The sequence below is a fragment of the Brachypodium distachyon genome, chromosome 1, assembly GCF_000005505.3.
Source record: "Brachypodium distachyon strain Bd21 chromosome 1, Brachypodium_distachyon_v3.0, whole genome shotgun sequence".
Taxonomy (NCBI): Eukaryota; Viridiplantae; Streptophyta; class Magnoliopsida; order Poales; family Poaceae; genus Brachypodium; species Brachypodium distachyon.
The window spans coordinates 51,631,450-51,656,197 of record NC_016131.3 but is presented as its reverse complement, the minus strand read 5'-3'; the positions used below and the strand labels follow the sequence as shown (position 1 = coordinate 51,656,197).

At 41.6% G+C, this 24,748-nt stretch overlaps 3 protein-coding genes and 1 non-coding gene across 12 annotated transcripts; 1 reads left to right on the top strand and 3 right to left on the bottom strand.

Moving 5' to 3' along the window:
* Nucleotides 1-509: 509 nt before the first annotated feature.
* LOC100826307 (pentatricopeptide repeat-containing protein At3g29230) lies at nucleotides 510-5,688 on the bottom strand. The gene is made up of 2 exons (XM_024459598.1): nucleotides 3,593-5,688; nucleotides 510-867 (listed from the first exon to the last, which is right to left on the bottom strand). The coding sequence occupies exon 1, from the start codon at nucleotides 5,644-5,646 to the stop codon at nucleotides 3,775-3,777; it is 1,872 nt and encodes a 623-aa protein (XP_024315366.1). The 5' UTR covers nucleotides 5,647-5,688; the 3' UTR covers nucleotides 510-867; nucleotides 3,593-3,774.
* A 2,473-nt stretch (nucleotides 5,689-8,161) lies between these two features.
* On the top strand, nucleotides 8,162-18,334 carry LOC100836277. Of its 7 annotated transcripts, none has more exons than XR_001405372.2 (10): nucleotides 8,163-8,493; nucleotides 8,624-8,689; nucleotides 9,514-9,594; nucleotides 9,670-9,723; nucleotides 10,207-10,275; nucleotides 10,376-10,438; nucleotides 10,562-10,644; nucleotides 10,717-10,782; nucleotides 10,876-10,980; nucleotides 18,143-18,334. XR_001405372.2 is itself a non-coding variant. In XM_003557273.4 (9 exons), exons 1-9 carry the CDS (start codon nucleotides 8,269-8,271, stop codon nucleotides 10,904-10,906), a joined length of 738 nt encoding a protein of 245 aa, XP_003557321.1. In that variant the 5' UTR covers nucleotides 8,164-8,268; the 3' UTR covers nucleotides 10,907-11,615. The 7 variants fall into 7 exon arrangements, 2 of the variants coding, with proteins under 2 accessions (XP_014752767.1, XP_003557321.1); XR_729749.3 differs by lacking the exon at nucleotides 18,143-18,334 and adding an exon at nucleotides 11,919-12,458; XR_729748.3 differs by lacking the exon at nucleotides 18,143-18,334 and adding an exon at nucleotides 11,120-11,626 and having other exon boundaries at nucleotides 8,164-8,493.
* TRNAV-AAC lies at nucleotides 12,461-12,534 on the bottom strand. Its single transcript has one exon. It is a non-coding gene; the product is annotated as a tRNA-Val (tRNA).
* LOC100835966 (phospholipase D delta) lies at nucleotides 12,665-23,562 on the bottom strand. 3 transcript variants are annotated; one of them, XM_003557272.4, is made up of 11 exons: nucleotides 23,184-23,562; nucleotides 20,314-21,350; nucleotides 19,255-19,371; nucleotides 15,705-15,899; nucleotides 15,311-15,574; nucleotides 15,130-15,198; nucleotides 14,835-14,982; nucleotides 14,180-14,328; nucleotides 13,901-14,074; nucleotides 13,605-13,802; nucleotides 12,665-13,512 (listed from the first exon to the last, which is right to left on the bottom strand). In XM_003557272.4, exons 2-11 carry the CDS (start codon nucleotides 21,229-21,231, stop codon nucleotides 13,219-13,221), a joined length of 2,526 nt encoding a protein of 841 aa, XP_003557320.1. In that variant the 5' UTR covers nucleotides 21,232-21,350; nucleotides 23,184-23,562; the 3' UTR covers nucleotides 12,665-13,218. The 3 variants fall into 3 exon arrangements, with proteins under 3 accessions (XP_003557320.1, XP_024312402.1, XP_010228187.1); XM_024456634.1 differs by having other exon boundaries at nucleotides 20,314-21,294; XM_010229885.3 differs by lacking the exon at nucleotides 23,184-23,562 and having other exon boundaries at nucleotides 19,255-19,382; nucleotides 20,314-20,452.
* Between the last annotated feature and the right edge of the window lie 1,186 nt (nucleotides 23,563-24,748).

Below are 24,748 nucleotides of genomic sequence, written 5' to 3'. Positions count from 1 at the left end.
ATTCAACGGTGACTCCCTTCAGGCAGAGGCAAAGCAGCTTGTTATCTGACCCAATTGGCCCAAGTACTCTTGGATAGGTTCGTCAGAAAACACGACCATCCAGTTGCATTATCATGTTCTCTGTTGAGATCTGTAGTTTAACATGGTGTTAACTCTTGGGACGCCACCATTGGCTGCAAAGTTTGTCCTTGCTCATGCCTGCACATGATCGACAGAGGGAGTGGTACCACAGTTGGTTGGGAAGCTCTCCCATATTATAGCTGAGCTCACAGCAGTGGTGCTTCCAAGTTCCAAGCACATGTCTGTACCATTGTTTAAATTATTATGAGACAAGGGGACACTAGCCTCATTAATATATTTTCTAATCAACTGAAACTATTGCCAGCTTCTTTACTGGATGATGAGGAACGGAAGTCAGTTCCAGGTAATTCTGTGGATTAATAAGATCAACCTCCCATATAAATAAAAAGGTAATTATTTGTTCAGTCTCATTAAGATAATACATGAGCATCAGTTGTCAATTTGTTAAAGTAGCCATTACTTTGCAGGGAGAATATAGAGTGAACAACATCAAACAGCGTGCATGAATCGAGATGCGATGAAAATCCGCAGGCCTAGTTAAAGGGGGATCCAATGCATGATTAATTGATTATTGATGATCCACAGACCACAGTTGTAAGCCCCTTGAAGGAAGGCTGGGGAGTCAGATGGACAGAATGATCAAACATGGATGGTTTCCTCAAAAGATGAAATACCAAAGGCTGCAATGACAAAGCACTCAACGCTTCTAGATTCTGTAACGTTAGTCTTCATGTTGATGTTTCAAAATTTGGTTGGACACCCTGCCCAATGTTGAAAGAACGTAGCCTGCAAAAGCATTTCATACAGAGAATGTGAATCAGAAATCCCTCGCTGGGCAATCTGAAGATACGATGCAAGACCAAAACTTTTCTCTCGTAATAAACTGGCAAATAAACATCTATACCTTCAAAGTGGTCAAGTGTCATTATGAGGTCAACACTTCTACCCCACAAAAGAACTGCATTGTAAACTATATGATGGCAAACATATCAAGATGGGGAAAACGCCAGCTCGTTTGCATCCATCATTTGGGTCTAGAATTCTGGAATTCATTTTGAATTTCAGAAACTAGTTTGGTTGGCACGGAATTGGCCAGAGGAATTCTCAAATTTCATGGAATTGTACTATAACTAACCCCAATTCCTCTCCAAAAGCTATAATTTCTCTGGAATTATCTCTCACTCTACAAATCCATGTGGTAGTCAAACATGATTTTTGAACAAAGAAATCAAATTCAACCAAATGAAATCCTATCAAAATTGGAGTTCAACCAAATGAAATGAAACGATGGTTGCCAAACGGGCTGTAAGATCAGATTAAATTCTGTCCATCAATATTCATTCTGATGATATCATAGCTTCTTATTTTCCAAATCAATATGTAATCATTGCTTAACCCAAAATCTCTAACAAGGAAAATTACCCTTTCAGGAAAATGGAAGTCCTGATAATGGCATGTTTTAGTTGTCTTTTCAGAGATCCAACCATCTATTGATGTCTACTATTCTTGGAAACATTCTCATACATGATTTAAATATGACATGCGCTGTGTCCTGCTAGTAATAGAATAAAAAATACCAAGTAAAGGCATCTATTCCATTTTATCTATTTCATTAAATACATTTCAAGGACGGTTCCGAAGTCGAAAAAGATACTCATAGGCTGGAAAAATAAATTAGATTAATTCATCCAACAACCAAAGGTAATTTAACATTCGCCCCTTGGTGGTGCCCCATGTGGCCCAAGTTGTGTACACATGTAGTTAATGCATGCCAGGTTCAAACTTAAGACATCAAGGTTAACCATTTTACACAAAGCGGGGACAAAAGTGTAGGCAAGGTGGTATGAGCGGGCACGTCCAACATTGGACCAGGTATTAAGAGAATTTACGCTTAGGTTCAGATGTGTAAAAGCAGTCAAAATAAGCAAGAATTCAGATGTGTAAATACAAAGTAAGCATGTATCATAATAAATATGATGATCCTATTACACTGAATTGGGGGCCAGTATGTCTGTACCAGGAAATAATAGATTAAATGAAATGCAGGGGAATGCCCTGAGTTTCCTGAAAACATTAAATGTAGTTATTGCTACAAGTAAGAAAATAAGCTTAGAAATCCCACACAAACTTATGTAGACAGCTTTGTCATAAAATATTTAACACCAAACTATAAGAAGTGAACATTGCAACTTGCCGACATTCCTCCGCACTAAAATTTCCAGTCCACTCTGATATATGGTTTCCATTACTCAAAACAAGTACAACAAAACTGATATTAGCTGGTAAGCAAATTTGCATATATAGGACCGTGATAGGATTGGTGATGCTGCTATTGTTCAGGATGAGTTCACACAGGCTGGCAGCTACATCATTCAGCATGGTCCAGAATCACACACATGCCAGTAAGGTCCATAATTGTTTCATCAGTTGTTGCTGGCAGCAGACACATGAAATCTAAAGAATAAAGATCAAATGCACCTCGAAACAACAAAGATCAAACGTGATTGGTCCATTTTGTAGCACGTGAGTGGCACCAGCAAGACAATAAATGCAACCTAAAACTGCAAAGTGTTTTCAACTGCTACTTGTACTGACGATCTATGCGAGTTACAGAATTGCAAATCGTATATCTCTGATTCCCCAAGTACTTGGCCCAGATTCTGAGAAGCCAGAATCCTAGAATGATTGAGAAGTAAACTACATAAAGGATTGACCCTAATTAACTTATTAATGTGGTAATTTTGGAGAGTATTGAGAAACTGAAATTTTGACAAAATAAATTTCTAAACCAACACTTGTTACTTGTATTTCATTTGAGTCATGAATAAGACATGAGCTCTCGATTGGAGATTATAATAACATAGATTATGTAAGACATGACCTCAGTTTCATGGCACCCAAATGAAAGCGAAGAAATGAGTTGGGATGATCATAAAAGAAAACAGGATCTTAAATAACAACTTCCAGTGCAACTTAAATAGCCATATGCAAATGACTGAATTCACTGATGGAAATGAGATGCAAGTTCTTGTTCTTGGAGATCACATTGAATATTGGATTCTCTGTTCATTTCAACAGAAGCTCTGAAGAATCGTATGAACAACGGAGTTCCAATCTTTTTGTGAAACCGCAGAGTTCCATTTAGATTCTCAGCCTTTTACTTTACCACAACAGTGCCTCCTATAGTGCTATTTTCATTCAAACTGAAGATGACTGGTGAAGTTAATACAATTGCTGTCCACTAGAGAAGTTCGCCGATCATTGGCGACACACAAATATGCTATTTTGAGTTATATGGTCCCAAACAACAGTAGCAAATACTTTAAATTTATTTCTCAGATCAAACCAAGAATTATCTGTACAGTTACTAGTGAAACCTTTATTTTGAGTTATATGATCCCAAACAACATAGTTCCAATATTTGCCACTAAATAGGCCCTGCCACATGGTTAAGGTATGGACTGCAATCCTTTAAATGTAGGTTTACAATACAAAAGTAAGCTAGCAATACCTTCTGTAGTTAGATCAGTAATGTTCATGAACTATGTTTGCTGACAGCTCACCAGCAACTGCAACAATCACCCTATTAAAAACAAGGCCTCCCTCAGAATCCATCCTGCCTAACTGGAAATCTGAAGATCCGTTTTTACATATAAGGTGGGCACTCAACACCTCAATGGAACTCTTATGTAACTACAGTGCGTTGAAATAATTTGTCCAAGGTGGCATGTCTGTATGTCGGATAAGGGCCGTTAAACCATCAATAGTTTCATATATCTCTTTCCTCAGATGATGTCTCGTGTCTTTAGCCAAAAACTCATGAACCTCTCTATCTACCTGTATCGAGCTACTTCCAGGCACTTTCTCCATTCCAAAATCACGCATGATTGTGCGTGCATCGGTCACACAGTCCCATCTTTCCTTCAGGGCGCCACAATTTGAAACCAGCACTTGATAACTAGAGCTAAATGGTTCTATTTCAACTATTTTCTTACTGACATACTCTATCAGCTCTGCATCACCATGTGCAATACAAGAACTAAGCAAAGTGACCCATACAACAACACTAGGATTAACAGGCATACACTCAATAAACTGAATTGCCTCCTGTAACTTACCTGCTCGACCAAGTAGATCCACTATGCAACCATAGTGCTCCATTCTTGGCTTAATGCCATGTAGCTCTACCATTTGTCTAAAGATGCTCCAACCTTCATGCAGGAAACCTCCATGAGAACAAGCAGCAAGAACAGCGATGAAGACTGTGTCATCAAGTCCAACTCCTTCTCTGCACATATCGTTGTAGACCAAAAGAGCTTCTCTACACTGACCATTAAATCCTAAACCGGAAATCATCGTTGTCCATGTAATGACACATCTTGATTTCATCCCACTGAAAATTAATTGTGCCCTCCCTACATCCCCGCACTTTGCAAACATGTCTATGAGAGCATTCCCTAATGCAACAGTTAAATCATTGTTGTTTTTACGGATGAAAGAACTGACCCAGCTGCAGTATTCAGCACTACCCAACTGAGCACATGCAGACACGACACTTACTAATGTAGCCTCATCAGGTCTGAACCTTCCCTCAAGCATCATCAGCTGAAATGTGCGCAGCGCTTCATCATACCTCGAGTTGTGGTTATATCCTGTTATCATCGCATTCCATGAAACCAAGTTCTTGACAGGCATTTGATCAAACAGCTCTTTGGCCAAGTCTAGATTCCCAATCTTTGCATAAGCAGAGATCATTGCTGTCCATGAAACAACATCCTTCTGGTCCGTCTGATAAAAAATCGATCTTGCAGCCTCCACATCACCACCTGCGGCATAACCAGAAATCATAAGATTCCAAGAAATGGCATTCCTTGTAGGCATCCTGTCAAACACAGCCTGTGCTGATGCCATGTCCCCCACCCTTGCGAAAGAGGCGACGACCGTGTTCCAGGAAACGACATTCCTCTCTGGCATGACCTCAAACAACTCCATCGCCCCCTTGACATCTCCACTTGACATGTAAACCCCTACAATAGAGTTCCAAGAAATCACATCCTTCTCGATCATTTCATCGAACACCTGCCGGGCGTCCCCAACATACCCAGGATTGCTACATTTGTGGTACACATCCAGAAGCGCATTCTGCACGACTACGTCACGCCCAAATCCGCACTTCAGGATCTGGCCGTGGATGCGCCTGCACAGCGGCAGGATCCTTGAGAACTCGCAAGCCCGGAGCAGGAAGGTGAAAGTGAACCCGTTGGGCGGCACTTCCACCGCGCGCATTGCAGTGTAGGCGGTGAGAGCGTCCTCTGGGCCACGGCCTCGGAGTTTGGTGAGGCGCTCGATGAGGGTGTTGTGCGCGACGGTGGTGGCGGCAGCAGAGGCGGCGCGGAGCACCGCGGCGGCTTGGCTCGGAGAGGACACAGAGAATGCGGCGGAGACGAGCGCCGGGAGTAGGCGGGGGTTCGCAGCTAGGCCGCGGACGAGGATCTGGGCGTGGGTTTGCCACAGGTGGTGGCGGAATTTAAGGGATCGAAGGATTTCCAGAAGTCGTTGCTCCATTGGCGCGACTCTGCAAACGCAAGTTCCCACAGCTCTTTTGTCAAACGCAGGCTTGTGAAATACTCATTCCCATCCTAAATTTTTGTCGAAATATTAACTAGACGCTTTTTAAAAATAAATACATCATATTTTAGCAAATTTGAGAGAATTTGGGATCGGAGGGAGTACTGCTCTTTCCCTTGAGGATAAGACTGCACCTGCTTTTACGTATGAATTTAACTGATGAAATATAAGTTGATCAAATTGATTCATTCGATGACCAATCAAATACGGAGTATTCAATTTAATTATGTAGTTGATCAATTTGACTAATGCTTATAAATTACTCCATATCATTAAAATATTTTTTTATCATGAATCTAAAGACATACTCTCTCCGATCCTAAATTGTTGTCGAAATATTATATGTATCTAGACAATTTTTAAGAATAGATACGTCCATATTTGGGCAAATTTGGGCAAATTTGAAAAAAGAATTTAGGATCGGAGGGAGTATTTTTAGAACAAAGTCCATTTTAAACCTTAAACTTATAGACCAAGTCTGGAATAAACCCCGACTTTTCAATCCCTGAAATCAGCACCATATCCTTATTAATCCCGTTCGATCCCGACCTTCGAGAACCAAATCCCTGTTTGGGAGAGCGGGATTGCTGACAAGATAGACAAATCTTGGAATTTTTATTAAAAACCCATTGAATTAGCGGATAAAAAACTATGATGATTTTACTAAAAGATATTAGAACCAAAAAAAATAGATGCATCTATTTCTTCAACGTCACGCGCGCACCCACACGCGCGCGTGCGCAGGCGTCCATACAGCTATGTTCATACACAAGCGACAGAGTATTTGTGTCATTTCACATGTGCTTGGAAAATAAAAATATAGTTAGAAATAGAAAAGGATAAATCATCAAGGTGTCCAAGTATTGCCAAGTAACATGAGATGTATGATCAAACTCCCTGCAAGCATATGCAAATTGTAAATAATATTATATAACTTAGTCTAAATATAGGTGGCGAATCTGGGTAGCAATAAGCTGAACTGAATTAGTCAACAAATCCCATGTTTTAACCGATATGTCACCAATCCCGTTCTCCCAAATAGTGTTTGATTCCTGAAGGTTGAAATTAGACGGGATTAACAGTACAGGGTGCTGATTTCAGGAATTAAAAGTTGGGGTTCATTCCAGACTGGGTCTACTAAGTCAAGGTTTAATATGGACTTTACTCTATTTTTATGCAATATAATAGATATTTACTTGATCAAATTGATGATCTAGGAACATGCACATGTCTTATAAACGTGTATAGTTAGTATCTTCTTTTGTCACCAAGATTACAAATATGGTCTTTATGGCATCCACAATGTGAATGGTCAGATGAACTACATCATGTATGTTTTCGGGTAACGAAATGGTGTTACGGTTAAACCTCGTAGATAGTGAAGGTCTATCTATAGTAAGAAGTTGGAGGATTCAACTAGCTTACGGGTCAGAGGCAACACCATGGCATGATGAGCATGCATGCTAATTGCTATTTGTAAATCTAAAACTTTTAAAAGTTAAAACTCTTAAACCGTTTAATCAATTTATGATACATCTTCGTGGTTAACTTTGTCTCGACTAGATTTTACTGGTATGTTTCGATAAAAAAAACAAGTTCATCCTAAAAGTTACCACTCAGAGTTACCATGAGATAATTTTATCCAAAATAAGGTGGTAACTTATGAATGAAATTTACCAACCGACAGTAGTATGAAGTTGCTACCATGTTAGTATTAAGTTACAACTTGTCACAACATGGCAACATATCTTATATGGTAATTTATACATTATCGTCTGGCAACAAAAAAGTATGAGTTTTTTTGTCGAAACATATGTAGGGAATTTTGATTTGAAACACTCATCTACACAAAGAAAATGTACGGTGAATTGAACAAACACTTTACACTTAAAACAATTTAAACCTCTGAAAGTGAAAATGTCGTCAAATACTTGCTTATGCAAGCTTCGAAAACTAGGATTAATACATGCATGCTATGAATTGGACAAACGATTTAAGTTACAAAACATTTCAAACATGTAAAAATGAATTAGTGCAAATAATGCAATCAAACTTCCAAAAATTATTTAATAAAAAGAAATATGAAGATACCGTTGTCATCGGCACTAACCAAGTAGCAAGGATTTTTCCGGAATCTCCTCTTCCTAATCGAGCCCTGCAGGAAACCCATGTCAGAGGGGCTCGACAAGCTGCCCCGTACACATCCGTCGATGACCACCGAGCCTCATCACATTGGCACACCCATCACAGCGCTTCTCACCAGGATGAGCACCGTCACGCCTATCCCGCCGCCCCGGCCTTCTCGCCGCCGGAACCAGCCGGTGACCCCTAATGGAGAAGGAAAAAAAAAAAGCATGGCAGGACTCCCGCAGACATCGAACTTTACAGAGGGGTGCGGCTAGTATTAATTCAGGTGCGTAAAAGTAAAATAACCGAAAATAGCAGAGCTCCACACTGATCGTTTTTCGCCGGACATTCGCGGATGATCTATTCGCGGATAGAGGCAGCCACACAGCGACACAGGTGCAGCGCAGCGCCTGTCAGCCAGAGCGAGCCGCCATGTCCGTGGTCGCCTCGAGCGCCGCCGGAGTGAGCGCCTCCCTGCTCTCTTCTTCCCCCTCCTCCTCATCCCGCCCACTTCCCCACCAGAACCGCGCATACCGGTCCCTCACCTCGCCGGCAGCGAGCAGGGGAGGAAGCCGTAGGCGGCGGCGGCTCCAGGTGCACGCAGCCAGGACGGAGTCCACCGGGGTTTCCGTGGGCTTCCGCGCCCCACAATTCGAGGTTGGTCCGTCGCCTTAACTTCTTGCACATGGATACCTGCCTGGTGCTCAAACTCCTGCCAAGGTTTTGATGAAGATTAGATTCTGAATGTCTGATTTTGTTGTGCTGTTCTTTGTGGTTGATCATGCAGCTCCCGGAGCCACTGACAGGGAGAGTCTGGACATTGGATGACTTCGAGGTTTACCCTGCTTTACTGGTCAGTGATTTTGGGATACTTTGTGTGCATTGTTCATCGTAATGCATACAATTTCTTTTATTTTTCTTGAGAAATTAATGCATACAAATTCATGTTTCTTTTCAACCTCTTGTCCTTGTTAACTTCATCTACCGGGTCGTAGTGAATTTGTACCCGAAACTCAGTATGAGCAGTAGAACTTCTTGGCAATCTCGCTGGTAATTTACTGGTGGAGGCCTGGGGGTTCAATAGATGATGAGTGACGATGGTATATCAAGATTACCATGTTGTAAACTTGTAACCAATCAATACCAATGCCGGGTGTGGTTGTGCATGGCTGTAACTCCAGCACTACGATGGCTTGTTCTTCAAAAGGAGATCAAATTTAGAGAAGTGGAGATTACATGCACTTATGCAATCTGGCGTGGTTGGCTAGGCAAGCGTGGAGGTTATTGCAATACCCACACAACATTTGTGCAAGGGTTCTTAAAGCATGTATCCCCCTGCTTGAGAAGAAATATTTCCGTTGGACAAATGTAGCAGTTTGTGGCTGCATTAGATAACCGTCATCTACCTACTCAGTTGTACAAACTTGTGTAACACCAACCCATTATCATTTCGTGTCGAACTTATCTAGCTGCACTTTATGATTAAATTGAAGAAAAATCTCATCATCTTTATTACTAAGAAAATAATTCTTCACCCTATTGAACTTTATTGTCAAATTTCAAGTCTCTTGACATATGATCGATTACAATCTTTATTCAACTCCTCAAAAACTGACTACCAGCTGTTGCCATCTGCATACCCTATTCGGTATGAAGCTGACTTTTTCTCCCTTTAAGGTTATGTTCATATGCAATCACTGTCCATTTGTAAAACATCTGAAAAAAGATATTGCGAAGCTCACCTCATTCTACATGGAGGTAAGAACATTGGAACACCAGACTAACTTGCTCCGACTTGCTATTGTATTGACATCTGGATACAATCCAATGCAGAAAGGACTTGCTTCAGTCGCCATATCCTCAAATTCAATTGTGACACATCCCCAGGTTATGAGTCAAGTTTCAACCAATTAACATGAATACCTTTTATGTTTTTGTCTGCATACTTCTTAAGCAAGAAGTTCTCTTCTTGAGAACTTAAAGGGTCTCCTAAGAAAATTCAAGTATTGCTTAAGTAATTGTAACCTAAGTTTTTCTAGCCAACCAATAAAATGTGTGTAGCTTCTTCTATTGAGCTTCCCTTTCAGAATAATGTGTAAGAGATATTTCTGAGTCGAGTAGAGCAAACTATTAGGTGTGATCTGATCATCTCGTTCCATGGATATTGAACTTAGCAAGTTGTCTAAATATTAGTTACAGTATGATAGAAGTGTCCGTTTAGTTGGGACTTGGGAGGCTCATTTGGTGATTTGCTCTTCTGGCAATATATGATGATGCTTCTGTGTCATTACATGTTATGCTATTACGGTTCAATGAACTTCTCTTCTTCTTTTTTCCAATCGAACACAAACTAATCTTTTAACTCTGCAGGATGGTCCTGATTTCATGGCCGAGGAAGCAAAATTGTTTAAATACTCTTTTCCTTATCTGTATGATGAGGTATCGCCACAATATGTCCTTCCCGATGCAGTCAGTGTGCTTTCTCCAATCTCCAATAGCCTTCCATGCTTACTTTTCTATGTTACTACTGCACTTGCAGTCTCAAGAAGTTGCTAAGGCTTTTCAAGCAGTCTGCACACCAGAGTTTTACTTGTTCAAAAAGGTAAGAAAATCGACATGCAGGCTCATGACCTATGATGCTTACATGGCTAATATCTTGGTATTTTTGTATCATGATGTTCGTGATTCCTTATGTCTCTTAACTATTTCTGTTTTGGGGTCCCAGGATGGGCGAAGGCCTTTTGAACTTTTCTACCATGGGCAGTTTGATGATTCAAGACCAAGTAGCAATGCGCCAGTCACTGGAAGGTATATACTGTGAAATCGAGGCGCAGACATCCAGTTCCGTCGCTGTGCTCATTTTGGTTTGCAATTTTGTAGGGATTTAAGCCGTGCAATCGACTGTGCACTTAGTCGCCAAGAATTACCTTTCGTGCCAAAACCAAGGTGTGCTTTAGGTCATGCTATATCTGATTGCCTTTTGACACCATGTCTCCATCCATTTTGTTAACATACCAACTTTGTTTTCTGTTCCTGTAGTGTTGGGTGCAGCATTAAATGGCATCCATGAATAGATTGATTATAGCGTTTGAGGCAAGCACATGCATTTTTTTTCTCGAACGAAAGGTGGAACATGTGGTTGAGGTGAGGTGATCATGCTCATTGGCAATTTTATTGTGCAAAGCTTGAAATTTCAAACAGACAGAAAATGGAAAAGAACTCATCCTGTAATTGTTGGGTCTTGTGAATGTTTGTCATAAGGAGGCAGCATACCTTTTTGCAGCAATAACGTTTCCATTGGCGGTTGATGAAGCTGACTTCTGCAGCGGTGGTAATTGTTCGGGATCAGAATTGCTGAGACGAAAAGGATTTGATGTTATACTTTTTGACATTCTAGCACAATTGGCAGCAAAAAAGCAAGACATTTGCACAATTGACTGTTAAAAAGACATTTGCACAATAGGCTATAGTATATATTGATCAAAGTAGACAAAACCAAATGTGGTACTCCCTCCGTCCAATAAAGGATGTCTCAATTTTGACTAAATTTGAATGAGTCTATACACTAAGTCATGTCTAGATACATCCAAATTTTGACAAACTTGAGACATCTTTTGTTGGACGGAGGAATTACTTCTTATATAAGACCCAATAGATAGCTTCCTCACTTATAGAGGTTTGCTGGTGGTTAGTCACCCGAAATATCTGAAGAGCTATTTAAAGTCAAGCAGCCATGAGGTCTCAAATTCAAAGCTCGATCAATACACCATTAATACAAATCTATGGTCTACATTGATCTCATGTGTACGCTACTCTCTCCGTTCCATAATTCTTGTCGAAATCTTACATGTATCTAGACACTTTTTAGGAATAGATACATCCATTTTTGGACAATTTTGAGACAAGAATTATGGAACGGAGGGATTACATTTTTCTGCAATGCAACCTACGGTGCATCATTAATCTATTAGAGTTAGAAGAGGGAAAGAGGGTCTACGGAGCTGCTAGCAACCCCCTCGCCCTACCCTTAATAAAGAGCACGGCACGTTCCCAACGAGTAGCCTCATTTGGATCACTTGCAGGATATGGCCGGTCCTGTCGGGGCATGGCAAGGCACGGTCGAAGACCACATCATTCATGTGCGACTACAAACATCAAGGTGATGTAGTCCAAAGATGTCGTTGCTCGCGTCAGGCCACCGGCCGTCTTGGAGGATCACCACTCGCGAGCTTGGAATCCTGACTCGGCCTCCAATCAAGCCACTATCAACCGTGTAACAGAGCCACAGAGGCTCCCAAACCCGTCGAGCCACCATGCGCGCATCCAAACATGAAGTGAGACAGGGTTTCCTGCTCCCGGTCGCAAAGCAGGCACCTGTCGAGGTGAGGAACGCCGTCCAATATATGATGTTCTTGCAGCAAACCAAGCTAAAACATAGGCAGTGTTCGTCGGTGCCCTGGAGCTGGGGATCGTGGCATCAGCCACGAAGAAAGCTATGTACGGCGACTTGACCACGAATTAGGGATCGACTAGGTCTGGTTCTTAAAAAAGTGTATCGATTTAGGTCCGAGCTGTCATCAGTTCGGTATATTCTCGCATATTACCTGGCGTTCAAAACGAAACATGGCTTCGCCCGGGTTCGAACCGGAGACCTTCAGTGTGTTAGACTGACGTGATAACCAACTACACCACGAAACCGTTTCGTTGAAATGATCAAGCGCTTTTTTGTAGTTCGTTCCTTTAAGTTTTGAAATCTGAGACCACACGAATAAGGCATACCAGAGACGAGTGTCTCGATGTCCACAAGGGTTGGATATTGAGAGGAAGATTGCGATGGAAATAATTATCCAAAATTTATTCCAGAATGGGTACAAGCCAGATCTGTCCCTTTGCGATGGAAATTTTGACACGGACCAAATGAACTGATCTGTTGCTGTATTCAGTGTTCCGTCTTGAAATCAAACTGTCCCTATAGCTGTATTCAGTGTTTGTCTTTCGGCCATTCTGTAAACTGAATCAAACCTTAGTAGTAGCTGCCACTACTGTTTTACTTTTATGCCGGTCTTTGTACATGTAACCATTCCTTCCTTTCTTCATCTGGAAATAAATTGTAACCTTCTTTCCTCTCTTCATCTGGAAATAAATTGTAACCCTTCCTTCCTCTCGTTATCGAAGAAAGGAAATCTAACCCAGAAAATCTAACCCTTCCTCTACTCAATTAATACAAAGCAGCGCTAACTCTGCTGCATTTTGTTAATGCTAAAAGTCAGACGGACATGCAACACTTGCAACTACTGTAATTCATGGTTTCGGACCAACAGCTTCAGCTCCCTCTGAATATCAGTTGACACCTTGTTGCTGCTTCTTCAAGCTCCAGCACTGTTACGTTGTCAGTGCGTTGGGAAGCGAGGAGTGAGAGCCGAGCACCTTGCCGCCAACATCTGGGAAGTTCTCATATCCAGGCAGTGGTCCCACCCGCCCATCACTCTCGACCTTGATGGGGTACTTCATGAGATGCCCCTTCATCTCCGACATCTGCGGCGAGACATAGCACTGCCAGTTATCCTCTGCCATACAGTTCACCAACTGGACGCACTCCACAGACTGCGGCCGCTTGAAACACTCCTCCAGCATGCCCAGGTGCTCTGCCCAAAGCGACATCCGGTACCCATACACCTACAGATAGGAAGCAATGGTTAAAAATGCAACAGCTCTAGCCATTCGGCAGAGGTATTCCTAGGTGAGGACAAGGGACTAGAGGGTGGTGCCTGTCCCCGTGGAGGGCTGCTGCTTCCTGCCCAGCTGTAGTGAGGTTGAAAGGCACCCATGGCAATCTCGGTATCCCGTAAGCCATCCATGGACCTTTGGTTTATATTTGCTGAGCCGATGAGCACAAACTCGTCATCGATGATCATCCCTTTAGAGTGCACATAAATCATGAACCTCTTGAACTTCTGAGCAAGACGCTGGAGGAAATAGAAGGAGGATAGCCATTTCATACGAAGCACATCTAATACAGAAGTATTGAGCAACTTACAGAGCAAAATAATGAAATAGTAGTTACCATAGGAGAGTTCTCATTAGAATGGCTAGAATGGCTTGGCGCAGGAACCTCACTTGAAATTTCTCGCTTACCAAGGCAGTAGAAGTTGAGGTAATCCTGTGGATGGGCATCATCTAACCCTTCCTTTCGGAGAGCGTCGGCGATGATCTTGTACATCATGGACATGGTTTGTCCCTTGAAGCGATAAAATGACAAACATCAGGCCAGAAAGGCTCATTCACGATTTATCAGTATCTCAAGCTCAATGAAAAAAATGTGATTTGATGCTGCTGCACAAACCTGCCAAAAGAGGATCTCCTGCATAGCAGCAGTTGTCGGATTGCCTTCAGGCCACATTGGTATAACAATGTATGCTGCAAATGGCTCCCTTGCCTTGATCTTCCTAGCAATCTTTATGGCCAACTCAATTGGTATTAGGTTCTCTGCACCTGTTACCACAAGAGTATTCAAAATAAGTTTAGCTGGATGCCTGGATTGTCCTTATCCTTGACACAAAGAAATACATCAGACGGTACATTATACTGGAGAGCTAGTTTTCGCAAGAGCTTCTTTTATTCTCAGACATTCGTTTAGCGCGCGTCTAAACGTGTGTCGTTTTGTATTAGAAGAATGCCGAGAAGGAGCAAAGTTACATATAAGAGCTTCCTTAAACTGAAGTTTTGCGTCATAGAATTTCAAAAAGTACAACTATTCCTTGGTCAATGTTCAGAAATGCTGAAATAAGCTCATTACTTTGTTGCTACAGACTATAGTGGATTTGAAAGAAAAAAAATGCGTCTAGTACTGGAAACTGTGAAGGATTACACACTCCAAAAGCATGTGATAATGCAAGAATGGGTGGTGACTCAATTATCCAACTTGCAAAATGGAAGCGCGTAGCACAAAAGCAAGAATGAAATGAAAGCGGTTAACATGTTGATAGCAACTTCATTACCTGCATTTCTGTGTGAAGACCAATAGTATGAAGATCCAACAAAATACTGGTTTTCGATGTAGATAAAGTGTTGTGCGCATCTGATGGCTTTTACATATGCATTGTGTATACTCTTGTCTATCTGAAGATTCTTTGCACACACAAGATTCTGCATAACAAATCATAAATGAGATCTCACTGCTAGGACACACCTTCAGACAGAACGATTGAAGTTTAAATCAAGTTAAACTCCAAGCAGTTTCCATGTAAAGAACTATATTGTGAAGCAATTTCAACTTGTGAAATGGACACATACCTGCGACTCGGCTTCTTGAACAAGTTTAGGGAATCCCTTCACGGATCCTGAATCAATGGATTGAAAAATCTAGCCAAGAGAAGCTAAGTAGTAAAGATACATCTAATAGAGAAGAAAAATTAAGGGAGTATTTGCACAAAAGTGGTGCATCTAGATGTCATGTTTGTGTAGCGTATAATACCTGTACATGCCAGTTTTCTGGGTCCTTTTCATCACAAACATGTGCATTTAACTCATCTGCAGAGGGCGAAACAATCCAAGACATACGGTTTATTTTGACCAAGGTATCATGATGCCAACTCACAGCTCTTCTAACACTGACTTTCCATTTTGCGGATTTTCTCCATCTCTGTTCAAAGTTTGTAAGTATATCATATGCAGCTGGACCCTCAATCTTGCAATGTAAATCATGCCATGGCTGTCTCGGTCCATCAGACTTATTCACCTGTAATGGTGGAAAAAGGGAATTTTTTAGCATGTTAAAATAAAGATGCTTCTTGGCAGTAGCCGTGATAGACTTTTAGAAGAATCGACAACATAGGGAAGAAAGATAAAGTTACATGTTAGAGAATTACTTGGAATGTGGGATTATGGAAATCATCCTTGAAGACCGTATTAAGATCCTTGAAAAGCCTGTGTTCCGGTGTATCATATCTGCCGTCACACAAGTCAAGGCCACCAATAAAAGCTGTTATTTTCCTATTGTTTCCTGTGGCTTGTGTGTCTACAATGACACATTTCTGATGGTGTGTAAATAAAGTTCCTACAACCTGGAGAAGATAATTTACATCAGACACACCAAAATACATAAGCATTGTTGTGAGAAAAGACACAAAGATACAAGAGAATTTGCATCCATGAATTATAACTCCAAAAAAATACTGATTCTGCACACACACTGATGCACAAATGGGTGCTTTCAACATAAAATAAAAAAGCAGATATTTAAGTTTTGATAAATTCCTAAAGTTTCTAGATGTATATTGTTGGATGAAGTTTGATTGTGGGAAAAGTATATCGACTGGCACATTTCATTTCAAGAGCGTAGTACATGACTTTGCTCGACCATCGAGAGTGGACCTAGCACTGAATTAGGCTTTTCTCTTTTCAGGTATATCTTATCTCACCATCCCTTTGGCATGGCTTATGGGCATACATCCCTATAAGCCCTGTTCGTTTTCAGAAATCCCTGCAGGGATTGAGAGGGATTCTAGGGAAATTGAACTAAATTTGCACGTTTCCCTGTCAATCCCCACCGGGAAGGGTGCAACCGAACTGGCCCATAGGAGGCGCAGCCCTAGGTATCCAAATAAGCGACAGTATCCCATTAGTATCTTCTAAATTATTTAGGCAGGAGATTAGATAGGATTATAAAGATATGGTTTGTTAGGAAAGTAGAGATTAGTGTTTTGGATGCAAGTTGAGTGTTGTGTTCCCTATAAAAAGGCATCCTGTAATCATTATGACTTGAATAAATCAATCTAGTTATCCTATACACTTCCTCCCTGCCTTTGAGGTGCGGCTACCTTCATGGATCTGCCGCACCTCTTGGGTCCAGGGTTACCCATAAAGGCCCTAGGATCCTTATCGCCCCCTTGGTTTCAGAGCAGTCGGTCTTCCCTGAGCCTGATGCCACAAAGCTCTCTACTTTCTCACCAAGATTGAAGCTACATACCACAGGATTCATCCTGCGTTGCAAAAACTACAAGCAACCGTTTCGCCAAAGTTGAAGCTAAGCTCGACAATTACAAGCAATCTGTGCCAAAATCCTCGGGAGGGTGGAGCAACGAAAAGCAGCCACGCCAACAACCACGTTCTCAATAGCAGCAGCGTCACTGGTCTCGCTGTCTCCTTCGCCATTGCCTTCACCGTCGTTGCTGCCACCAGTTTCACCATCATACCCCTATGGGTGATGCTACTAAGACCAGCCCTGGCCTTATTGCAACCTGCAGCAGCAGCGTGTCGGTCTTGCAGAATGCCTTCCCTAACTAGCAGCTCGAGGATGAGCGGCAAGTCTGGCAGGGGTGTAAGGTCAAGTACGGGAGGTGTTGAGGTTGTGCACATCTTCAAGCTTGCAAGGAGCAGCAACAAGTGCCTTGGCCACCCAACAACAGGGAAGAAGCGTCTCTCAAAGCCGGCGCCAAGGAGGCGATGTCTCTCAGCGCAGGCAAATACGCTGAAAAAAAAACTGCAGCAGCATGGAGGTTCTTGCCCCCAGGCGCAAGGGAGAAGCCACTTCTTCCAAAAGCAGCAGGGGCATGGGTGGCCACCAGTCACCACAGCTTGAGAACAAGGTGCTCAAAAGGAAGGGGAGGGGGGTGATATCATGGGCATACACAGCCTAGGTATCTGAGTAAGGGATGATATCCCATTATTATCTTGTCAGTTAGTTAGGCAAGAGATTAGATACGAATATTAAGATAGGGTTTGTTAGGAAAGTAGAGATTAGTTTCTTTTTTGACTTTAAACTGTAAAGATGCGCGATTGCATTCCGACACTATATAGATACATACATTAATCTTCGCAAATTGAGACACCAGAATGTGACCTTCGGGGGTTGAACCCTGGTGGGCAACTAGCATACCTCGCTGGGCTGACCACCCAAGCTGAGCTTGGTTCTCAGAGATTAGTTTTTTGGATGTCAAGTTGAGAGTTCCTTATAAAAAGGTCGCCTGTAACCGTTATGAGGCAGTGAAGAATAAATCAATCTAGTTATCCTATCCACTTCCTCCTAGCCCTTGAGGTGTGGCTAGCTTCGTGGAGCTGATGTGCATTTTGGGTCCAGGGTTACCCAGTACATGCCCTGGGGGCAGTATCTGTCGTGAACCTAGTTCATGACACCCTTTTGTTTCGCGCATATCTTCCTTCAATCCCTATCTCTCTAATTATCTCGTCTTCAATTGACCTTTCTGCTGGCTCTCATCAACCTATTTTTACAATTAACCTAGTTGCAAGTTCAGTTTCTGTCTAGTGTTTGCATTATAGTTTAAATCTGAGTCCTTTCCGTATGCAGGAAGATCTGGATTGCGCCGTGTTGGGCACGAAGTCGCTGCTGAAAAGATGCAGGTCGCTTTGAATCACCAAATTGTCGTCCTCCGGATCCAATCTAACATGTTTGCTCTCCTGTTCTCATGTGTGTTCGTAAAAGGCAACCTGGGGCAAAACCAATACAATTGACCAAACTTCGTCCTTTTCCCTTGCACTATGTCTCTGGTCTTGTTTGCCTGAAAGTTCCACTACATTAAAGTTTTGTTTATTAAATTGCCTCCCCTCGGCTACATCGCTTTTCATTCCCACCTTTTACTACCATTTCTGAGCAAATAAACTGATTCTACCATATCTACCAGTTATATAGGTTTTGTTTTTTTAGAGCAAGAGAACAGATGTGCTAATGCACAGCGGATTGAAGGCGCACAATTTGTAGATTCAACCTTCATCGAACAACGAATGTATACGGTAGTTTTTGGAAATTTCCAGAACTTGGGGAGTGGCGCACCCATGTGCACTAATGCATTTTCCCTCTCCAAACCAGCAACTTCATTACGATTTTCACTGAATCAAATTAAGTTACGTAGAAACACCAGTAGATCACCTGGATTTGTCCAGATTGGGATAGATTTTACTGTTATTAATCTAGCCTATGTTTCTCCAAAATTGAGACATATATGGCCATATAAGATTCAACTCTCCTTTTGATATCTCTTTCAGCATCTGTGCACATATATGGCCATGTAAGTTTGACCATTACTGATTGGATAAATATGCAAGTTAATACTATAAAACAATGTATTGTTAAACGATTTTTCATTGCATCTAACCAACCTAAGTCATTCCTAATTGCTTAGTAGTCAAAGATAAAAAGTTTGATGCAAACTTTCTACAAAGACATCTATTTTGAGACAGAGTAACCGAGTAAGACAATGTGCATATCAATGAAATAAGTGTGTATGTTCTTTAATTTCTCAAAATGATAATATGCAAGATGTAAATAGGAGTTGCAAGAGAAGATATACGAGGAAAGAATAAGCATCCTTCAAAGCATATAAAAATGACTGCTTGATATGCAGACGCCTAGGTTCAGTGTAATTGTCTGTGACTAAAAGGGAAAAGACACAACATGCACACCTGCTGCTTGAAAATGCTCATTTTGTTGCTAGCGTAGCGAGGAGATAACACACAGTGGACACCTGAATGCCTGAAAAACTTCCGAGCTTCCTCGTCATGTGTATGCATGAGTCCATCCTGCATGCAGCCTACATCATTTCTATCAGACTACTCTTTTCTGAAGGAAACAGAAAACAAGCTCATTTACTGAAAATACATTAGAAATCAATTGGGACATACAGGTTGGCTCTTTGGGAGTTGGAAGTTTATCTAGTGAAGAATCTGCTTTAAGTAGAGATACAATGACAACTGAAACTTACAGGCTTCTTGTGCTCCTGGGCACTTATCGATATATCTTAACTAAGTTCAAGTAATAACACTGACACCAGAAACCTAAAAAACGGGGGGATCTTAGAGCATCTTCAGCAGGGCCCCTAAACAGGGTCCCTATCCCGTTTTAGGGGCTGGAGGCAAAAAAAAAGTCTTCAGAAAGCCCCCTACTCGTGTCCCTATTCTAAGGAGGCCCCTAGATTACCCCCTGAAGCCCCCATTCCTAGGGGTTACTGCTGAAGATGCTCTTATTTGGTAAGGCAATTGATGGTTTTAGTACTGTCCAAAATGAATGAACGTCACAAGGTTGGGGGTACAGTTCCAAGGAGTGAGGGTTGGCCAGCCATGGTGCAGGGGATGAGAGTAAGATAAGGTTGGGGTGGGGATTAGATCTTAAGTACTCCTAGTTTATTTTCATTCCTTCGATAATCAACAGCACGGGATGACTCCTAGCTTGGTGCAGCCTTGGGCCATTGAGTTATGACCCAACAGCCATGACAATAGTTGGCAGTTGCTTATAACGAAATTTTCTACAACTTTTTAAGTTATTAGCTATAGGCACCAAACAGTAAATGTTTTCAGAATTCTCAAAGCAATATTATGAGATATTAAAGGGGGTAAGGCTACATGCTGGCATAATAAGTAATAATGTGATGTCAAGCAGTTCTGATTTGATATATAGCCATTTCATGCAAGGAGAAAATGAAGAGGTTGAAGGGTAAGAAAATGGACATGCGGAATAAAGCCTACCGTTTTCAAGAGAAATTTGTCATGCGATGTTTTGTCATCCCAAAGCAACACGATAACACGGACTCCCTCTTGAACCTTGCTCTTCAAAATCTCCCCAATAGTCTCTGGGACTCCATTAGGCAAAGGTTTTGCCGATTCCCTTAGAAGCTTGATAGGGTGATATAAAGACCAGCCAATCATGTAAATAAGGTGATGAGCCTCAACAATGGCATGGCAAATGTCTTCCCAGCATTTGTTTTGTTCATATATCCTCTCACCATCAATTTCAATGTTAGGACGAAAATCATCAGAAACATGCGCATCTTGATATAGAGTGACCTTACCACCCTTTCGAAGAGGGAAATAAGCATTTGGCACACCGGCATTCTCAAAACTGTCAGCAAAAACTCCATCCTTGTACAATGGATTCTGCTCAAATGGCTTATACTGGATTGACAAATGCAGTTCAGGAGATGTCTTCGGGTTATTATAGTGACCAGAGATTGGAAACCAACCAGTGACCACATCTCCTGGTGCTATCTGTTCGACTGGTATTGAAGCAACACCAATAAGTTCTGCCCCAAAGACATCATTGTCCTTTACATGAAACTCAAGTCTGCTAACTGAATGAGCAACCTGAAAACAGAAGTGTTCGTCCCATTTAGGATTCTCTGAGTTCGATATGACTCGAGTTTGTGCCACTGTTGCCCCTGAGAGGCAAACGGAAACATATGGATCACTAGTGATAATCTTCCTCACGTCTGGATGTGGATCAGAATTCCCGCAGTCAGTCCTACAGGCACCATAGCCAGTGAAGCATTTCCTCATCCTTTCAGTCATGAGATCCATGTTGGGAAGACATTTTGCTTCCACTATCTGTATGTCCAAGTCTCCATGCAGGAGCATACTAGTGCCAGATTCAGCAGAATGTTTCCCCATTGTATGAGCAACGAGAAAAAGAACACCACAACAAGGTGAACCAGGAGCTAAATTATCATTATCCTGGAGAATACATCCTTTGCAATGTAAATCACTTCATGGAATTATCCAAATGATACCTACAGTGTGTTACATATAGATATAATAAACAGCATAAAAAATAATTGCAAGAGATTCTAAAATGATTACAAATATATTTGGGCAATTATACTCGATTCCATCTGTCTGTTCTTGATCCGGGTCCTGAACGAAATTAGGAATTTCTAAATAACAACAGAGCTTGCTGGATGGGTTTGTATTTTCGGGCATATTTGGTACGAAAATTAAAGAGAGAGGACCCCAGATTGAATTTAGTTCATTTATGCGTCTCAACCTCATACATATGTAATGGAGTCCCTTCTCCCAAGTGAAATACTGAAACCTAGATATAGTGATATACCAATTCGGTTGTGTACTCAACCTGTTATGCAGTTCTGCACAACAGATATCCATCAGTAGGAAGATTCTGATTCACACACATCAGAACCAATATATTTAGACTAAAGTAGGGGTTTGTACACAAGGTCAAATAGAGGGACTTGTAATGCAATTTCGTCCCTCATAGAATCAATTCGTAGATTGCTAGTAGAACCACTGAATCTGATACCACAGTGAGTTTAAGTACTTAACAAATTCACCAGGTTCAACAAATGGAAGACCCTCATGCACATGTTATAGTTTCATTTGTCTTGACATATCCCCTTTGTCTAAAGGACTTTCCCAAATATAAATTTTGTTCAATTGAAATCAAAGACCCTCGTGCAAAAGTTATACTCCGTAGCTTCTTTTGTCTTGGCATGTTCCCTTGAGTAAATTTCATAGAAAACCAACTTCAGGAAAACTAATAACTTACGAAACCACACCTTTTTGATTCACTAAACCACATCTTCACTGCTAAGTGCTAACTACAAGCAAAAGCCCATAATCCCTCTTTTGACCTGAAAACTGACAGGTTGCGTCCACTTGTCAGGGCTAAGGTGGAATTTTTTGTCACCTGGGCGACAGAGGTGTTATCCCGGTCGTTAGTCCAGGTCGGTTAAGACCTTTTTTGACTGGATTTGACAAAAGAATTGAAGTTTGTTAAAGTAAAAACTTTCCGGAAAAACAGAAAATAGTAAATATGTGATATAGAAAGGTTTCAGCTCATTTCGATGAACATTTTGTGAGAATTTAATTTCTGAACTTTTCAGTCAAATTTTGACTGAAAATTTGAAGTTTTCAAAAATATGTGAAAATTTCCAGAAAAACAGAAAAGGTTAAATATGTGATCCGGGATCGGGACCAACGGCCGGGAGAATGCCTTTTGTCACGGAGGTGGCAAAAATGTCCACATGGCCTCTGATGAGTGGGCCCGACCTGTCAGTTTTGGTGTTCAAACGTGGGATTAGGGGCCTGTTTTAATATAACTAGATGATGCCCCCACGTTGTTGCGAAATTTTTTAGTTAACATAGAGTATTCAAAATTAAAAATATATAATAAAATTTTACATTCTTCACTTGGTGAGGATAGCTTCATGGAAGTAACATGCATGTATGTGCAAAAGTATGAGTTTTTCACTAAATAGGTGTGAACAAATTAATTATATGATGATGTGGCATACTTGCATGTTTAGAGAAATCAAGGAGTGGGTTGCTTCTGCTTAGATATAGAAGATTAACTTGAGATATGAATCTTGTGAAAATGTTCAATTCATTTATTCAATTAATTAGAAGCATTGTCTTCGATTTGGCTAGAGGAAGAAATGGATTGCAAGCTAGATCCTGTGTGTTTTTTTTGGGGGAAAGGCAAGCTAGAGTGTTAGACATGAAGATCAGGTAAGGCGGTGGTAGGAATCTAATTGCTTCTGACACTAGGTCTTGCAAATTAAAATGCAACAAGAAGAAGAACAAGGGGGAAGAGGGAGAAACATTACCGCATCGGAGGCAGGAAGGACGCGCCCGAGAGAGAGCGAGCGCGCGTGTTTTTGCACAGCGGGCTGCGCAAGCTGAAACGGCGGAAGGGAAGAGAAGAGAAGTTGAGGGGAGGAGAGGGGAAGAGAGAGAGAGAGCCATGGTGGAGGTTGAACTTGCTAATTATCGTGGCGTTGGGCATTTGCGTGCTGAGCGGAGTCCGCGGAGGGAGGGACGACGGAGGGAGGGAGCGAGCGGGGTCTGCTCTGCTCCGGTTGAGCTGGGGCGGTCATGCGTCCACGTGTCGGCGATGCAGGGGAGTCGTGGTGCTGCACGGAGGCGATGGGTCTCCGACCGGCAGGCAGGGGGTGGCGACCGGCGAGGAGCGGCGCGGCCAGCTTTGCCTTTGAGGTCGGGCCGTCGGGGTATTGCTGGCCGACGGGCCGGCCCAGGCCTGCGGCTCGACGGGCTTAGCCCGGCCTGAGTCCGTTCGACACATCTATAAGTCGGCCGTGCACGTGGGCCCGCGAGAAAATACGAAGGAGAAATTAAAAATGCTAAACAGGCCTTGTTGTGCCAACCCACAGGCTCGACGTAGAGGCCTAGACACTGCCCTTATAACTCCGTGCCCAGTCAAGCCCGATCCATTGAGTTGGGCATTTGCCAGGCCCGCCCAACCCATTGGACATCTATAGGTTGGGGTTTCGTTAAAAGTCAAAAAGAAAAGGGAAAATCCAAAGGTCGCAACATCTTGAAATTACATCTTTACAGTTATAAAGATTTGGTCATCAATTCATCCATCGAGACTACACCCTAATTTGTCAGATAATCACTTGATTGTCACCCATTCAATGTGTGATGTAGATATGTGTCAAGATCTTTTATTGTAGTTGGTTTGGTTTGATATATATTTTTGAGATAATTGTTTTCTCAAATAAATATTTTGAGACTAGCATAAATATGAGCACATGAATATTTAAAACAACTCATGCATGTAATATATACTTTTAATTCCGTAGCAACACACGTGCATTTAGCTAGTAAATAAAAAAGACAGAGAATAGAGATATCATGCACATTTCAATCTTTAGAAAACAAATTATGAGGTCTCATCTAATGCTAAGAATCTCTAAAATTATGTTAACTTCAATATAACCCTTAGGACTTTAGCATCTCTATTCTTGAAACGAATGCTAAACATAGAAAAATTCCGAACATTTGAAAGTCTGTAAAAATCTTTCAAACTAAATGAGCCCTAGTTTCAGCGGCCTTCCTTGGACACATTCAACTTTAAAACCTTGTGTTTTAAAGGGGTAAAAACTATATTTCTCTTTTAATTAAAGACATTGCGTAGGTCACCAAATATATACGGTTTCGAGTTTAGCGAACATTTTTTAGGGGCAAACCTGATGTGGTGGTGGCATCCAATGCGTAAAAGTCTAGGAGTCATGTGGAGTGTCAAAGCCATTATCCGATTTTACCAAATAAAAAAGTACATATATTCAATCGGAGTCTATGATCATTTCTATATTTCGTTGCCAATTGAAAAACAAAAATATACTTTCGAAACAAAAAAGAAATGCGGTCG

Coding starts and splice junctions, on each gene's coding strand:
- LOC100836277 (XM_003557273.4), top strand. CDS start 8,269: ATGTCCGTGGTCGCCTCGAGCGCCGCCGGAGTGAGCGCCTCCCTGCTC. Junction 8,494..8,623: donor TCCGCGCCCCACAATTCGAG/GTTGGTCCGTCG, acceptor TTGATCATGCAG/CTCCCGGAGCCACTGACAGG. Junction 9,724..10,206: donor CAATTGTGACACATCCCCAG/GTTATGAGTCAA, acceptor TTAACTCTGCAG/GATGGTCCTGATTTCATGGC.
- LOC100826307 (XM_024459598.1), bottom strand. CDS start 5,646: ATGGAGCAACGACTTCTGGAAATCCTTCGATCCCTTAAATTCCGCCAC.
- LOC100835966 (XM_003557272.4), bottom strand. CDS start 21,231: ATGGGGAAACATTCTGCTGAATCTGGCACTAGTATGCTCCTGCATGGA. Junction 19,372..20,313: donor ACAAATTTCTCTTGAAAACG/GTAGGCTTTATT, acceptor GGCTGCATGCAG/GATGGACTCATGCATACACA. Junction 14,983..15,129: donor TTCAAGAAGCCGAGTCGCAG/GTATGTGTCCAT, acceptor TTTGTTATGCAG/AATCTTGTGTGTGCAAAGAA.